The sequence below is a fragment of the Pieris brassicae genome, chromosome 9 (genome assembly GCF_905147105.1).
Source record: "Pieris brassicae chromosome 9, ilPieBrab1.1, whole genome shotgun sequence".
Taxonomy (NCBI): Eukaryota; Metazoa; Arthropoda; class Insecta; order Lepidoptera; family Pieridae; genus Pieris; species Pieris brassicae.
In genome coordinates this window covers 16,940,360-16,956,920 of record NC_059673.1, presented here as the reverse complement: position 1 = coordinate 16,956,920, position 16,561 = coordinate 16,940,360, and the positions used below count along the sequence as shown (strand labels likewise).

General features: G+C 31.5%; 3 protein-coding genes across 5 annotated transcripts in view; 1 reads left to right on the top strand and 2 right to left on the bottom strand.

Annotated features, from left to right (window-relative positions):
- LOC123714017 (5'-3' exoribonuclease 1) overlaps positions 1 to 3,706 on the bottom strand; it is a 40,833-nt gene extending 37,127 nt beyond the window's left edge. For both annotated transcript variants that reach the window (XM_045668011.1, XM_045668012.1), the window contains exons 1-6: positions 3,296 to 3,706; positions 2,889 to 3,115; positions 2,532 to 2,584; positions 2,067 to 2,227; positions 1,594 to 1,758; positions 1,083 to 1,365 (exon numbers count right to left, since the gene is read on the bottom strand). In XM_045668011.1, coding sequence (XP_045523967.1) covers positions 1,083 to 1,365; positions 1,594 to 1,758; positions 2,067 to 2,227; positions 2,532 to 2,584; positions 2,889 to 3,115; positions 3,296 to 3,370 — 964 coding nt within the window. In that variant the 5' untranslated portion in view covers positions 3,371 to 3,706. The remainder of the gene's footprint in view (positions 1 to 1,082; positions 1,366 to 1,593; positions 1,759 to 2,066; positions 2,228 to 2,531; positions 2,585 to 2,888; positions 3,116 to 3,295) is intronic.
- A 348-nt stretch (positions 3,707 to 4,054) lies between these two features.
- On the top strand, positions 4,055 to 5,927 carry LOC123714373 (transcriptional activator HAP3). Of its 2 annotated transcripts, none has more exons than XM_045668607.1 (5): positions 4,055 to 4,355; positions 4,529 to 4,656; positions 5,103 to 5,315; positions 5,654 to 5,696; positions 5,770 to 5,927. In XM_045668607.1, exons 1-5 carry the CDS (start codon positions 4,280 to 4,282, stop codon positions 5,841 to 5,843), a joined length of 534 nt encoding a protein of 177 aa, XP_045524563.1. In that variant the 5' UTR covers positions 4,055 to 4,279; the 3' UTR covers positions 5,844 to 5,927. The 2 variants fall into 2 exon arrangements, with proteins under 2 accessions (XP_045524563.1, XP_045524562.1); XM_045668606.1 differs by having other exon boundaries at positions 4,055 to 4,376.
- LOC123714372 (ATP-binding cassette sub-family G member 5) lies at positions 5,921 to 15,782 on the bottom strand. The gene is made up of 13 exons (XM_045668605.1): positions 15,645 to 15,782; positions 14,975 to 15,092; positions 14,001 to 14,185; positions 12,649 to 12,711; positions 12,499 to 12,580; positions 12,091 to 12,222; positions 10,750 to 10,890; positions 9,810 to 10,017; positions 9,299 to 9,416; positions 8,596 to 8,689; positions 8,292 to 8,430; positions 7,284 to 7,469; positions 5,921 to 6,595 (listed from the first exon to the last, which is right to left on the bottom strand). The coding sequence occupies exons 1-13, from the start codon at positions 15,696 to 15,698 to the stop codon at positions 6,193 to 6,195; spliced, it is 1,923 nt and encodes a 640-aa protein (XP_045524561.1). The 5' UTR covers positions 15,699 to 15,782; the 3' UTR covers positions 5,921 to 6,192.
- Positions 15,783 to 16,561: the final 779 nt, after the last annotated feature.

Below are 16,561 nucleotides of genomic sequence, written 5' to 3'. Positions count from 1 at the left end.
ACGTAAGCAGATCTAAGGCAATTTATCCCCCCCCTCCTCTTTTCAGCAACAGCAAGCAAAGCCTCAAAAATAATAGTACATCATTATTATTAGTTTTATCCTTTTCAATCTTCTCACTAGGTCAGTGGTATCAAGGAGTTGAATAACCTCCACATTCACGTGATGGTGGAGCCTATGTTCGTGTGCTCCAGCAGCCTTTTTTATTAATGTGGTGACTTCCTCTACATTAAGGTCCCGATGGAGGGAATGAATGTACCAGGGAGCATTGACTATTCCCCTGAGCACTTTGTTTTGGAATCGTTGGATTACTTGGATATTACTATTACTGGTACAGCCCCACAGCTGGCAACTATAGGTCCATACAGGTGTCGGGACTTGTTTGTAGATCAATAATTTATTTTGTACTGATAACGTGGAATGCCTTCCGAGCAACCAGTACAATTTAGAGTAACGGAGATCCAACTCTTCACGTTTCTTTTTAACATGGACCTTCCATCGGAGTTTGGTGTCTAGCGTCATATCTAGGTGCTAAGCTGAATTTTGGAAAGACACTTTGACGTTATCAATATATACTGGCTGGTAATTTGATGTTTTGTTGGAAAAGTTTATGTGAACTGATTTAGTTTTATCCACCATTTTTTGGTCCACAAGCCAACAATATTTATGGCTTTTTGTAATTTTACTACCGCTTCCCTTTCAGTAGCCGCCGTAGATAGCAGTATCATCGGCAAAGGTCGCGATAACGTTATCTTTTAGATCAGGATAATTTGTATATAAAATATATAATACATATCTGATGTGTAAAATATTCATGATTATAGCCAAATATGAATCTTCAATCAGTATATTTTTGACCCCTAAGAGACACTTTATGTCATTAATGTATCACATAAAACATAATCAAAATGTCTTGGGTCAAACATAATCATAGTCGGATCAAAATGTAAAGAACAAATAAAAGTCAAATATCTTATGCTTTGTGAAAAAAATGCCTATAAACATAATGTTGTACCTAGATAACAATATTTTAGTATAAAAACTTTCAATTGTAAATAGTATGGAATAAAACAGATAATACATACCATCTAAAGTAGGTAGAACAGTCATATATGTCTTATACAATAGTGGCAATGCATCATTACTTATATGCATATTCGGTAAGTTGGGAATAAAGTCATTTCCAACCAGAAAGCCCATTAAGACCCAATCATCAACAATTTTCTCAATGTCATATTTAAATGGAAGATTTTCTTTTATAGATATGAATTCCTGTTCTAAATACTCTCGGAGTAAAGATAAATGCAAAAGGTAGAAGTTGGTCTCTTCAGGGCTGGTCGCTTTTTGGGTTGTTTTGCCAAATTTTACCTGAAATATTAAATATAGCATTTATCTTTATAATATTTAGATATACTTGGTTTACTTCTGTACCTTTTACATTAACACAATTATTAATAACCGGTAAAGAAATCCAATGCTCTTCGTTCTATGGAATATGAAATAACATAGTTAAAACCAAGCTGGAAAGATTGTTTTGATCAAGTATAGATATTACTTAGTCTTAATTTTAGTAATGAGAATGCAAAATAAATTTACCTCTTCTCTTAGTAAAGCAAAGTGTGGTTCATGAGTACACATTCCCAACATAATGAGATCGGCATCAAGTCCATACAAACAATGGCGAGTGTTTGGGTCATAGTCTGGTTGAGAACGAGCCCAACGAATATAATCCATAATTTTATGTTCACCTTCTCCGGGAGTCTAAAATGAGTTGTAGGTTTTTTCTATTAATGACATTTGTATATAGATTAAATTGGCAATGAAATTTAAAGAAAGCTATGTATATTTATTGCTTGTAATTATTTTACATAATTTAAAATGTTTATAATAATAATACCATAGCTTCAATGCAGTAAAAAAGTGTTTTCTTTAAACGTGTAAAAGCTATGTTAACAAAAAACAATACTATGGCAATGAAATGTTAATCATAAATTTATGAATTGCATGAAAGTTATAGGTTTTATTGTACCAAGTAAACAATTGTTAGCAATAAAACTAAGAAATCATACCTCATGTCCAGATAAAATCACTTTAACTTTTGACCATAATGGATCCTTGGTAATCTTCATTTTTACAAAATATTTCAATTGCTCATGGAGCCTTGCCATAAAAACAGTTCCAGGTGTAATACAGTTGCTGTCAAATCTCTTTTCAGTTGGCAGTACTTCTCCTATAAACATAAATTCTATATGAGTAATGGTCATAGACATACACATAACATATCCAAAAATATTTTTTGTTTTTTAGATAGGTTTGGAATCTGTACTAGGTTATTGTGTGTAATAAGTGTCCAATATTTCTATCAAAAGATATCTATTTATGTAATGTAAAAATAAACATATAACTATATTTTAATAGGCAAGTTGTGAATTTGTACCCAGTAACCATATTTAGAAAATAACCAGTGAAACTTGTTTCCACATTCCCTTTCAGGGATTATATTTTATGTAGTTTGTGGATAAAAAAAAGTTTACCTTTAGCCTTAGCCTGAGCTTCTAATTCTTCTGCTTCCCTTGCAGATCGGAATCTGGAATAACAAAATATAAATATAATTTATATATTCTATTAACATACAAAATCTTTTTATTAGATAATTATTTTGATGAAAAATCTCAATTCAGGTGTTTCAATCAAAGTAGATAAAGCCAATTTAATATTTACTTTAAAATATGAAACATCTAAATACATTCCATTTTATTATGACTAAAAATTATAATTTAATACAATTAATAAATATATTTTTTTTTATTTTCTAGGAAATTTGAGGTTATACTCAGTTATCAATAAACTCTCTATAATACTATATACTAATAAGCTAATTAGTTTAGTACCGTCGACCTCTCTGCTGATTCATTTTGGCCCTTGGAGCAACACCATCAATAGCCATGAAGAAAAGCTTCTTTGGCTTAATAATTTGAAATAAAATACTTAAATAATGAAAAATATCCTTAAATATTTTCTCTTCCGTGATTCGGAAATGTGGATTTGAGTCATCAGGATGTGAGCAGTTATGTATAATGCCATTCATATCCAAATACATGTTATCAAAGTCGGGAATCTAAAACAAACACCACTGTTTTTAATATCCAAAAAGGTATAGGTGAAGTAACCCTAAGTAATAAAAACTCTTTTCTATTGAAATATTGTTCATACTGCAGAAATAATTTAATAAGGAAACATACTCATGGGATACGTTTTTTATTGGGAACCAAACACTTGGGATAATATAGAAGCTCACCTGATATTGCTTCACCAACTCATTTAGACAAGGGTACCTTTCACTGGTATATCTGAAAAACTTCGGAACACCCATATTTCTTAGTTAATGCGACTCTCAAAATACTTAACGTAACCAGCCTTCACGATACTCTTAATTCTATTTATTAATATTAGTTAACCCAATTAAAACCAGACAGTTTTATGCTGTTGAGTTGGTTATCCGTTATTGACATAAAAAAGGCTATAGTACATTTCCTTTATGCAATCTACAAACTAAGCGGATTTTTAGAGGCAGACTACCCGCGTAAAAATTTGTTAGTCTACTTTCTATTCATCTGAAATCCTGTTCATGTTTTCTAAGAACTTCGAAAAATTATGAAAATATATCCAACACAAATGTCCATTGTCCAATGAGAATACAGATCAATTAGCATGAAAATGAGCTTTGAAGACAGACTGATTTATATTTTATGCACAGACTTGAGATATTTATATGTTACCAACACTTAATTTTTTTTACCCCTGAACGAAATAGAAAGAGCGTAAAAAAAGAATCAAAGGTAATAAGCGTAGGAAAGTATATATAAAATGTATCTGGTAAAAAAATAATGAGTTTTAGAGAGAATTTTGTGATAATATTTAAACAGTTTTTTTTAATTTTATAGTGTTTAACCCGCCGGTTTTTAGGCAAATTTCCTATCGTTTGGCACACCTACTCACAACTACCTCATCAATTGTTAGTTGTCATTTGTCATTTAAACGTAAAGATATTGTTAATTTTGATTTGATTTTGCTTGTGTAGAGTGATTCGCATCGCAAAGGACTTTTTCAACTTCCTATAAATCCAACATTTTTTTTCAGTTTACTAATATTTATTTAATAAGTTTTGTCAATTGTTTTAAAATCGTTATCCTTCTTCAATCGATTGAAAATCGTATACTATAGACATTTTTAAACTGAGTTCATTGTTGTTTATGTTTAATCTCCAGCAAAATACTTTACAATGGAAGGTGACGAACTTGGAGGCGAATTAGTGAGATTAGAAAATGGATTCATAGTGGACGAAGAGACCTATGTAGTTAAGTCAGATGATTGTCTAGGTATAGCTTTTCCGAACATTAAAATGTGTTAGGTGGAATACTTAAAATATTTCATTTTCTTTCCTAGCAAATATTCAATTTAAATTAAATAACCTTGTTAGCCAAGCCAACATATTATAACTTTTCATACTAATTTGATGATACTCTTACAGATGCTGATGGTAATAACTCAGATTCCAACAGTGGGTACAAAAACACACCACTTCGAGAACAGGATCGATTTCTACCAATTGCAAATATAGCAAAGATAATGAAGAGAGCTATTCCTGATAAAGGAAAAGTAAATATTTATTTTACCAAGCCCTGATATAATATATATTATCCTATATTTTTTTTTAATTTTAATAGAATGGGTTTTAGTAAAGATAAGGAAATAAGCATCTGCTTATTATGAATTGACACTTAATTTGGTGAATCTGATAGTTTAAAAAGTAAAAAGTTTTTTGAACAACTTGGCATATTCAGTTACAAGTCAGAAAGCTCACTTACATCTGGGTTCTATTATCTTCTATATAAATTGTCCATATAAAAAACTTAAAAAAAATATTTCTTTACATGGTCTTTCAGAGTAACTACAACTGGCATAGGGATATATAAATTGGTAATTTGTGGTAAAAGCACATGGTATAGAGAACTTAAAATTTAATATACATTTTTATCTTTTGTAGTAACTCATTTTTTAATAAATATTTCAGTGAAATAATGCCACATTATATATATTTTTAGATTGCAAAAGATGCCAGAGAATGTGTGCAAGAATGCATATCAGAATTTGTTTCATTCATAACAAGCGAGGCCAGTGAAAGGTGTAAAATGGAGAAACGAAAGACTATAAATGGAGAGGATATTTTGTTTGCAATGAATTCTTTAGGCTTTGACAATTATGTTGAACCCTTAAAAATATATCTTAAGAAATATAGAGACTTCATTTTATCACCTGTAAGTATTTATTTATGTATTATGCTAAATTGTCACATCTTCAATCTCTGACTCTATCTCTAGTGCCACTCTATTTAATGTTTTATTAGCAATTCAAAATATTAATCAGCATTAACATATTGTACAAGGTTGTTAGCGATTAATAAGGTGCATACATAGTTTGTCATGGAACAGATTTTTTTTTAAGCAATTGATTGTGGAGGTGTCTTCGATTTTCTTATTTGGTGATTACGTCAACAGTAATTATATACAAGAGGGGCTGGGATGGATAAATTGCAGTAAATCTGGTTACATAATGCTTGAATGGTTCCAGGCTAATTTCAAATATTTTTTTTCAGGTGTCAGTCAATAAAATAAATAAAACAATTGTGGTATATGGACGTAAGTTTACTTTTTATTAGTTAACAGTATAAAACTTTAATAAAATAGTACATAATAAATTTATCTTTTCTAGATGACAACATACCAATTCCATGCGAGAGTGAAAACGAAACTCAAACAGAAACTATTATCTATGGTTATCCATAAACTTGCAAGGCTTTGATAACATTGTCTATGATTTTTTTATATTATGTAAGTAATTTTAACAAGAAATATACGATTTAGAAAGGTGTCATTGTTTTATTTAATACAAAAATAAATTTGTTTTATTACTATAGTAAATATTATTTAAACAAATACTAAAATTGAAAACAGTTTCTATTATCTTCTGTGAGCGTATTCAATGTATACAAGCAAAAACGTTTCAAAATTTTTATTTTTAACATTCTTAATCATAACCTGTGTAGGTTCTCCAATAGACTATACTAAGACTGTATATAATCTGTTGTTTAAATGAACACTTGAATTAACAATAATCAAAACAATTCCAAAATATCTACTCCCGAAATTTATCTGTAATATATCCTGGTAACGGAAGCAAATACAAGAACTTATTCAAAACCATCATACCAACTGAAAACGCGAAAGACACACCTAAATTAAAATCTGGGTTAAAATCGCCGCTAAGATAAATGTCACCCGCGAAGTTCTTAGATGTGAATCTTTCAGTTAAAAACGCTTTACCGCTGGCATATCTACAATTACCGTTAGAGGTGGCATTTAAATTGCTTGAGGTTTGAATTAAATTCGTTATTGAAGAACAGTTTTCTTCGTCATCGTACGGCAAGATGTTGAATGTTGGTTGTTTGAATATATTGCGATGGAGGAATATTGATGCGTAGCGTGTGTGAGTCGCGTATGTAAGGTAGAATAGCCATTCTTCGAAGCCTTTGTAGGATCTGAAATTTGTTTAACATTATACAATGCAACCTTAATAAGTATAACGTCTTTTTCGATTTAATAATAAAATCGTCGTAATCCCTTTGAATTGTCCATACGAGTCAGATGTCCCTTTAGGGTACATTTTTGTACTTCTTTTATAAGAACGAATTTTCAACTACCAAGAAAAGGTATTTACACCCAAAACATTTAAAGTTTCACCTATGTATGACTTTTAATCTCATAGTATGTGATAGGTTTCGACATGCTTTCATTGTTGTTTGATAGAAAGTGTATGTAAACTCCGCTGTTTGAGACTATTGTTAAATAACGTGTAAATGGCTCAGAAACGTAAAAGATGCTCCTTATTACCTACCTCTTTATAATGAATTTTAGACCAACCTAACCGCAGCGTGTGATCACGAAAAAAAAAATTACAAGTGTTATCTAGAACTGAAAACTACGGATATTAGCCTACTCATTTATAAACAACGATATTTAACATCTAAAGTAAATTGCCTCATATGTAAGATTCATTGAAAAGCCTTTTCTCAAAACAGACGAGAGACTCAGTTCGTACTTAAAACCTCTCTGAAGTCAAGATTAGTGGTGAGTAAATTTACTCACTGAATAGATATAAAATAAGTTAATGAATTGGCTTTTTGCACCTTATTCATCAGGTTTATCGAGAAAATTAGAATAACATACCTTAAAACTCCACTTGCCAACATAACGTAAATACAGGTAATGTAAATATTAATAATTGCTGCATTTAAACCATTTTTGACCACCATCATGATAGCTAAAGATTGCTGTTCTGCATATATATAGCAAGACCAAAGTATCAATGCAAAGTATATATATTCCATACTCTCTGCTATGTCGCCTAGTATCCTAAAAAAATAACATGATGTTAGGATTCAGTACTTTTAGCTGAAGGTTCAATTGACTGCGTTTTAGAATAAAAGAGGAAAGTTACTTTAGCTTAAAACAATACGCGATATTGTTCAGCAATAGTATGTAAATCTTAACTAGATTATAATACATTTGTGCATTGTGAGGTCACAATTGTTAAATGTGATTAAAATTTCCCGCCCTAATAGAAAATCATGTCAATTGTCACCAATCTTGCTAAAGTTATTGCTCTCGGGGGCTCACTCTTTCACACATTTTGTTCACTCAATTAATTATATTTGTCCCTTTTATTTCAACAACAATAGTAGTATGATTTTAAATACAGGTTATCAACCAACTAGTTGAGGAAATGTGTGTCCAATAACTTCATATTTTTTTAAATATTTGGCGTCCATATAGTTTCTTATTAGACATAGATTCTAGATTATGGTCTACAATTCATTATTCATAAAATAAATATTTAATACAGAAATAAATGTTATTGATAATTAATATCAGCTGAGAATTCGTTTAGGAATAAGTTCGTATAAAATAGTTTGAATTAAGACTTTTAGAGAATGGATGGTGTACTGTTCCTCAAACTTTAAAGGATCATCGACCAATCTACCCACTGATTGGCAGCCCTAAGGGCACCAGTGCTTAAGGTTCTATATATTTTTAGCGGTTGGAACAACTTTAGGATATGACGTCATCACTGTGATTTGTAAACGCAGGTTGTAGATGTCGCTACACACGTATGGCGTTGATAACGTATGAAAGAAATATGGTTCCTGAGTATTACTATTATTAGTATATACTTACGGATAAATAATTGCAGCAGATGCAAATGCAGAGATGAAAGAGAATGGTAGTGATACTAAGTTCCATGCTAGAAGTAGACTAGCTCCACTATACAACCCCTCCTGGGATTCTTGGTAGTAACGTGTTCGGTATGGTCCATCTGTGGACATCGATAAAATGTCATGTATTTAGATGTATGGAAATGCCTGGAAAGGCTTTTAAAATTTGTCTTAAAAATAATTTAAACTCAACCTTTTGCCTGCTTAAATGTAGTATTTTTACAAATTTTGGTAAAACACAACAAAAATACTTAAATATAACTCACATAAACAAATTGTATTCATAATACTAATGAAATATGTTCCCAACATAGCATTGAAGATAAGTCCACTTTTCGTTATAAAAGCCCTTTGATAATCCTGAAAAAAAAACGTAGTGGTCTAAATACGTCGTATATAAACCCAAAACTAGTTTATTAAAACATTATTGATTGAAATACTATCTGATGTATTAGTTGTTTTATTAAAGCTGGTGGTCCGAGTACCATTTTGGGTTGTGCGGCTGGGCCGATAATAGTTATGATAGATCCATTGTGATTTTTCAAACGTATTGAACGAGACATAAAGAAAGTTCTACATTCAGATTGATTAATTATAAAAAACCGCACAATCAGCCATATAAAACGAAAACGTAAATGTTATATTAATTATTATAATAATTAATTATATGTATAACAGTTAATTTATTTATAATTAAGGCTATAAAGACACCTTGCCTTTAGAGAATTAAACACCTTCCCCTTAAAAGCATTACACTACAGTAATTTATAACTTCTGGGAAGGTGAAATAAGTCCAATGTTAGTTCGTTGGTGTCTATGGTTGCTTCGGGCTATGAGAGTTGCTGAATAAATTGCACTTTTGCTTATATATCCTACGTAAATAGTCAGTCCAAATAGGTATAAGCCGCCGCGGTCTCATCGCAATATAAGAAATTCAAGATATTTACGTAAAACCTTTAAAAACCTTACCTTTGCTTCATTGTAAAACACCCACAGAATACAAAAGTAAATTGGTAGTGACAGGAATCGCATAGACATTTGTTTAATTCCGTTCTTCTTAAAATTAAATATTGATAGTAGAATTCGTCTGAAATTTAATTAAGTACATCATTAACCAAACAAAGAACCCTAAGAACGTCTTCTAACGACGTAACCTGAGCAGTCACATATTGGTATTGGTTATTGTCTAATAAGTTTTCTGTTTCTAGCCAGCTGCTGTACTTTTTTGCTATTGTAACCTACAATTAACAATAAGCGTAATGTATTCTTGTATTTGTAGATATATTTTCTCATGAAAGTAAATTCTGTAAAGTTCGTAGTGAGAAATTAATATCTTAAACCGTGAGCCTAATTTTGAAATTAAAATCACCTTTAAATTTTGATGAGTGATGCTTTCTGCTGGTTCTTCTTTTAGATTTAGCTTTCAGCTGTAACTGAATGAAAACAAGCTAACTCATATTTACTAAGTGTAAGTACTTACAAGTAAATCATAAACAATACTTTAACGCCTCCAGGCTTGCCATAATTCATCTGTATTTTATTTGGGTTTATAATTCTGCTGTGTTCTGTTGGGTTACCCTGCATAATACTTTGACCCTCAACTTTGAACTTTTCGACCAAAGCAGCTATTTGATGATTCGACTCGATAAACCGCTCTCGCGATCGCCTATCAACGGTTGATAGACATACTGAAAAAAAAGTGTAAAAAGTTGTACTATGTCTATTGAGTCAGTCTATATTATGTGATTTAAGTATTAACCTGGAATCCAAGTAATAATTGCAAATATAAAGCAAATTCAGAAGATTTTCTTTTGCTTCCGTAATACATAATATGACTATAAGCCAGATCCAAAATGACTGATGAAAAGCCTAACCTATTGTATATTATAGGAGGAGATAGAATGTGAGGGTAGACCGAAAAACACGCGGAACTGCACAAGAGTGGACGGGTATTACGATTGAAGAGATTTTGGATCTGGCCTAGGAATAGAGACGAATATTACGATTATTTAAATTATGCTAATCCTTGGGATTGATTTGCACTAATTCAAAAATGTATAGCTGCTCTGCCTTTCAAACAATTTGTACGACAAAACTCGGCGATTTGAAAGAATGTCGAAGAGTTTCTTGCTATTTCTTCTTGCCTGCTCTACGCCCTTGACTTGTGAACTGGTAGTCAATATAAATTTAGAATCAATTGAATATCTTTTCTGTTGACGTTCATATGTGTAATTGGTTACCTATTTGAACGATGAAAGATGACTGCCGACCTCTAATCATAGAGAAGCACCAAAATTGGATGAAATTACTATGGGTCTTAGGATAAAATTCGGAGTCTAGACTTGGCGTGAATGACTCTCGTATATCAAAATTCGTTATGTCTCGACTCAGAACCTTAAAAAGAACTTTCTTATACTCACAGTAATACATCAATGGATTTTCTAATTGAGGGCATGGAAAGCCAATGCTGCCAAAGTAATCCAGCAAGTTTCTAGTAGGCCCTGCGTAGACCACGTCTCCCAGACATAGATACACGACACGATCAAGAAAGGGAAAGACATCTGAAAAAATATTGATGTTTAAAAATATTTTTTCCTTAAATAATACTAGTTACAGAAATATTATTAAAATTTTCTTTGCTTATTTGGAAGTGGCATGATGAGCAAATTCGTTTCGCTTTTATAGAAAAGGGGGGCAAACGGGCATGAGGCTCATCTGATGCTAAGTGATACTGCCGCCCATGGACACTCTCAATGCCAGAACGCGAGTACGTTACCGACCTTTTAAGAATTGGTACGCTCTTTTGAAGGACCCTAAGTCCACTGTAGCTGGTTCCACATTGAGGTGGTGCGCGGAACAACTCCCTTAAAATACGCTCAGTTGTGGAACGACGGTCTTCGAGGTGATACGGGTGGAATTACGTATTCTCCTCGACGTCCATGATAAAACTCAGCTGCACTTCTGCACTTATTACTCCGAACAACTCCGAACACCCTCCTTGGTAAATGCTATACAGAGCTTTGAAATCGTACCAGAACCAATTGTTATCAGTCTTAAAGTTAGCTTAAAAATTGTCTTTTAAATGACTGGTGACTTAATAATGGATTTTTAACACTATCTAAAGAGGACTTTCCTTTTATACCAGTACTAATTAGTACTGATACAAACTATGAACACGACTAAGAGTATCTTTCTAAGCTCCGAGTACAATTTTTAAGTATCCAATAAAGTACAGTTGTATAATATTTATATTCCCTTAAGCTTTTTATTTATTACAATTTTATTTCGTGAAAATATTAAGTTGTCGTTTGGTTTAATTTCTGTTTTTTTTTATCTATTAATGTACTTATGTCATCTGATTTACATACCTTGTTTATCAATGCAATCTGTTTTGCCTTTGTATATTGCAATACATGTAATAAATATAAATTCTATCGAGGTGGACCTATTTGTTTGTGCACTGGCTGAGGTCACAATTGTTGCTTGTTTATTAGTAGCTAGGTATATTTTGTGTAGTTCTATCGAATTAGTAGTAACTATTAAGATATAATAATTATGTGGAAATAATTAAATAATATTGTATATGTGTTTTATTTTATCTATAAGACTACTTATCAATAAATAAGATTGTTACAAAATATTCGCCCACTTGATAGTTGGTAAATCTAAATTTGGATTAAAGTATTGGATTTGAGTGTGAGCCCGTGAGCTTCTATAATTTAAAAAAAATGTTAGTAGTATATGTAACAAAAAACAATTACCTGATCTCGGTTTCTCCATAGTAAGTATAATAGCCGAACCATATTTCTTTGCTATATTCGATAAGATCGATATAACAAGATAGGTGTTGAGAGGATCCAAATCCCATGTTGGCTCATCCAGGAGTAGTATAACTGAAATATAAAAACAAATCAACTCCAAATATCTTTCAACTGAAAAAGGGAACATAACCTATATCTCCCTATAGGTATATAGGTACCTGGAATGTTTTCTATGTTTTTCACACTCAATATCAACAGAAAACAAAAGATAAACTTCTTAAGTAATATGCTTCCAATGATGTAAGCTTAGTAAATATAAGAGATAGGCATTCAAAAGAAAGTTCTAGAAAATGAATAAGTGAAAACCGAATTATTTTATAAAAAGGAATTATTTGAACATTTTCTTACTTGGGTCTCGTATCAACTGCACGCCAATTACCAATCTTCGATATTCGCTTTTAGTCAAACTTGTAACGCATTTATGTGAAACCTGGAACAGTTTCATTACTATATATCTGATGAAGTATTTATAAATAACATTGTCTCGTCACAAATTACCTGAGAAAGCGCCAAATCTGCCATCACCTGTTTGACCTTTGATGATTTTAGATATCCTGAAATCTAAAACAAAGACATTTTTTAAAATTTGGAAGCATATGTGTGTGTTGACTGATAAGCCGCTCACATTTGATACACGATAAAGAAATTAGCTAACTAATTCCATAGATTTTCAAGAATTAGATTTGAATGTTAGATGTATTATTATACGCTTTATTCATCACGATTTTAATAATAGAGGATTTTGTTTTTACTCTATATTAATTAGAATAGATATATATTAATTAGATTTATTCGTTATATAGCAATTTACATTTATATATATATAAATGAATCCCTATTTTCCTTGGTCACGGCATCACACGTGAACGGCAGAACCGATTTCGCTAATTCTTTGTTTTGGTTGAGAAGGTCAAGAGATGATTTTTATGAACGAAAAATTAAGAAAATTGAGCAGAAAATTTGAAAATTTAAGAATACTTTTGTTACGAGCGCAATTTTTTTTCAGTGTATATTGCCTTTACAATTCAAACTTTTTTAATGTAACCTTATGGCGTTTGAAATGACATTGACGTGCTGCAAATATCGTCAAAGAGGATATAAAAAAATGAAGGTCATTTAAAATAAACGCTTCGATCGCAGTTATTATATTGACAAGATACATATAAAACAATTACAGGCGCTAATTGTTTGTGGCATTAATCTTGAAAATGCATGTTTTTCATGGCCTAGTAGGATGGCCATTTATATGTAGCCTATTCCCGTGTCAAAATACCAACCAAACTATTTATAAACACGCCAAAAATCAAACAAGATTGTTATTTTTCATAAAGCATTAGCATAAACTCTTTCTGTTTTTTAGTTATTTCACCAATTCGAAATTAATATTCATAGTTAAGAGAGAACAACGTGTCAGGTCCGCTAGTGTAATATAAATGTTGAAAAGAGTGCCTACGCCTAGCTACACTCTTGCGGCGTAACTCCGACAATTTAGGAAATCGCCACGCTTATAAAACTAAGAACTCTGAGTGAGCAAATTGTTCAGCCTTGGCTGGAACAAATACTATGATTAAATAAGATTCTTTGTTCATTAAACATCATACTTCAACATTAAGTTAAACATAATCAATCAATGATATGACATTTGTTTGGCCTTCCAGTTTCAAAATCAGTTCAACTTCCAATAAGAAGATTTTCTTCACTGCTTTCGAAGGCTTTATGTGTAGTTCTCTTCTTGCTAGAACTACAAAGCATATACGCATACGGGCAGGGATGAGAGTTACACGCTCAACCCACTTGGCCCACATTGCCACAAAGCTTGTGAGCATCCTATAAGTAGGCACTCCACATACCTTGGTCAAAGACATTGACAGAGTCTGCTGAACAGTGAGACCGGGAAGCAACTTCGTTGAATGACGTACGACAGAACATGTGTTCCTAAAATGATCCTCTTCTAAGGGCACACCTTCAAGCAGAATGTGGCCTTTTGAGGGTACACGGCGGCTGATGACGTCCAGGAGGGCTCGCTTACCACTTCCTGAAGATATATTCAAATTAGTAAAATATTACGTAGGCTTTATCGGCCCTGAGTTTCAATACTATCTAAGATAACCGTTATACATAGACGACGAATAATATTCAATTAATCAGTATTTTATGTGTTATATATATAAAACACTTATAATTGTTGTTTAAAGGAAAACATCGTGAGGAAACCGGCTTGCCTTAGACCCAAAAATGTCGACGATGTGCGTCAGGCACAGAAGGCTGATCACCTACTTGCCTAGTAGATTAACAAATGGTCATGAAACAGATACAGAACCCAGACCTAAAAAAGGTTGTAGTTGTGTCATTGATTTATTTTATAATTGTTGTTTAATTATATATTTAAGTTATACTTCGATAGACAGTTTTAGTAGGACAGATATTAAGAAGTTTGTTTGACGTAACCGATTTACGATTTAAGTTACAAGTTTTACACTATTAATATAATTATTTATTTATTAATTTCATACTACTAACATAAATTATAATTAATAAAAAACAATAATACTCAACTTATAGCCAAGATGGAATACACAATATAAACAAGAAGGTTCAAATATTATAGAAGGAAAAACCTTTTCAAAAAATAAAAATTATTTAATACAATTAAACTAAGTAATACCTAATTTGGTTGTTGTTTGATAGTGAAAAACTGGGATATTTATGAATGTGAGGGTGTGTATGTGAGCTTATTTTGCCTATATAATGTTATCAGAGGCATACTTAGAATACTTAATGGATTCTACTCTAATAAAATACTGAAAATAATAAATTAAGATACCTTTAGATCCCAAAATGGCGGTGACCTCTCCACTATGTGTGATGAATGATACATCTTTAAGTATCACGCCTGTCTTTACACCACCAGTAAGCCGTTGAAGGAAACTTCCAGGTTCCACCTGTACAAGTCAAATTTAATTCTGCATGAACATAACTTTTTATGTGTTATTTGAGTTAACGCTGTCAATACATCTCGATTAATAAAATTATTATTATGAACTTTCAAGAGCAGACAGATCACTCGCTAGCCCCTTAATGGTGCATGTGTTATTGTGGATGGCGGTTGAAACTAAATAATAGACATACCCAATTATATATAGATTGTATAATTACATACTTTAGACATAATATTGTAGATATTTCAAAACCCAGAGTAATTAGTACAATTTGTTATAAAAATCTGGTTGAGTAAATTTTCTAACAACAGCATTTTAAACCCATAATATATCCTGATAAAATTGTATTAGCAAAGTTACACTTTCTCATATAAAAGACATCAACGGGCCATACTCATTGATCGTAATTAATTACACATTGAAATATATTTGCAAATTTATATATGCATACATTTCTACTACATACTACTTCAAATATTATTTTCTTTACAACTGTACATTTGCTTATTGTGTTAATTTCAAACACTACCGTCTTTTAACATAACAAACACTCACTTGGCCCGAGTGAAAAACATTGCAGAGCTCCAAAGTATAATCACTTCCTATCATAATGAGTTATTTATTACACTTTTGTATTCGATATTAATTTATTTTATATAAAAAAACGACACAGCCTCCAGGTAGTAAACAAATCGCTGACTGAAGGTAATATGCAACTTCACTCGTGACGTGGTCACCTGTGGCTAACTTTGTGTTATAAATATAATGTTGCCAGGGATATGTGAACTTTATTTTAATGGAAAAGGGTTGTTATTGCTTTGGTATGATAGAAAACGTCTACTTAAGGAGAAGATTTACAAATGTTGCATGATCATTTTTACTTGTACAATATTTTACGAACTGTTCCACTGCTCATGATTTAGCACTTCATCATCAAGGCTTATAATAATAATATGGGTCGATTAAACGACTAAACTCCGTATCTCCGATTCACTTACTTGCTCTAAAATAATCTCCACTAAACAGCAAAAATGCGTTTGCCTTATATTGCCTAAATGAAAAACAATCTAATACTTTATTTTTTAATTTGTTTTAGTTTCCTATTTATTTTTAAATTTTTCATTATTAATTTAAATATAGGGTAAAATATTGTAAATAATCTATATTTTTATGTTATTAAATATATTTCCTTGTAAATTTAAAGATCAACAATATTGTATTTTAGTTTCACAAAAGTACACTTTGCTGAAATTATATCTAATACATACTTAGTTTTGCCTTAAAATTAAGAAAGATTCTAAGCATATTACAACGACTATACGCATAACATACACGTTTAATTTAACATCGGAAAAATATGTATTTCAAAAAGTCCACTTGTAAGTAGTATTGAGCGACAAATGAATTCTTCTCCTTAACATTCGAAGCCTCATTTTTCTATCCATTGTCAGTACATTGCATTTCAAACTAAA

Bases quoted from the DNA above. Each gene is read 5' to 3' on its own strand.
- LOC123714372 (XM_045668605.1), bottom strand. From the start codon at position 15,698: ATGATAGGAAGTGATTATACTTTGGAGCTCTGCAATGTTTTTCACTCG. The intron at 12,712-14,000 runs GTATGTGGAGTG...TCTTTGTTTTAG, and splicing joins TGTCAATGTCTTTGACCAAG to ATTTCAGGATATCTAAAATC. The intron at 8,431-8,595 runs GTGAGTTATATT...CGATGTCCACAG, and splicing joins TATGAATACAATTTGTTTAT to ATGGACCATACCGAACACGT.
- LOC123714373 (XM_045668606.1), top strand. From the start codon at position 4,280: ATGGAAGGTGACGAACTTGGAGGCGAATTAGTGAGATTAGAAAATGGA. The intron at 4,377-4,528 runs GTATAGCTTTTC...ATACTCTTACAG, and splicing joins TAAGTCAGATGATTGTCTAG to ATGCTGATGGTAATAACTCA. The intron at 5,697-5,769 runs GTAAGTTTACTT...TATCTTTTCTAG, and splicing joins AACAATTGTGGTATATGGAC to ATGACAACATACCAATTCCA.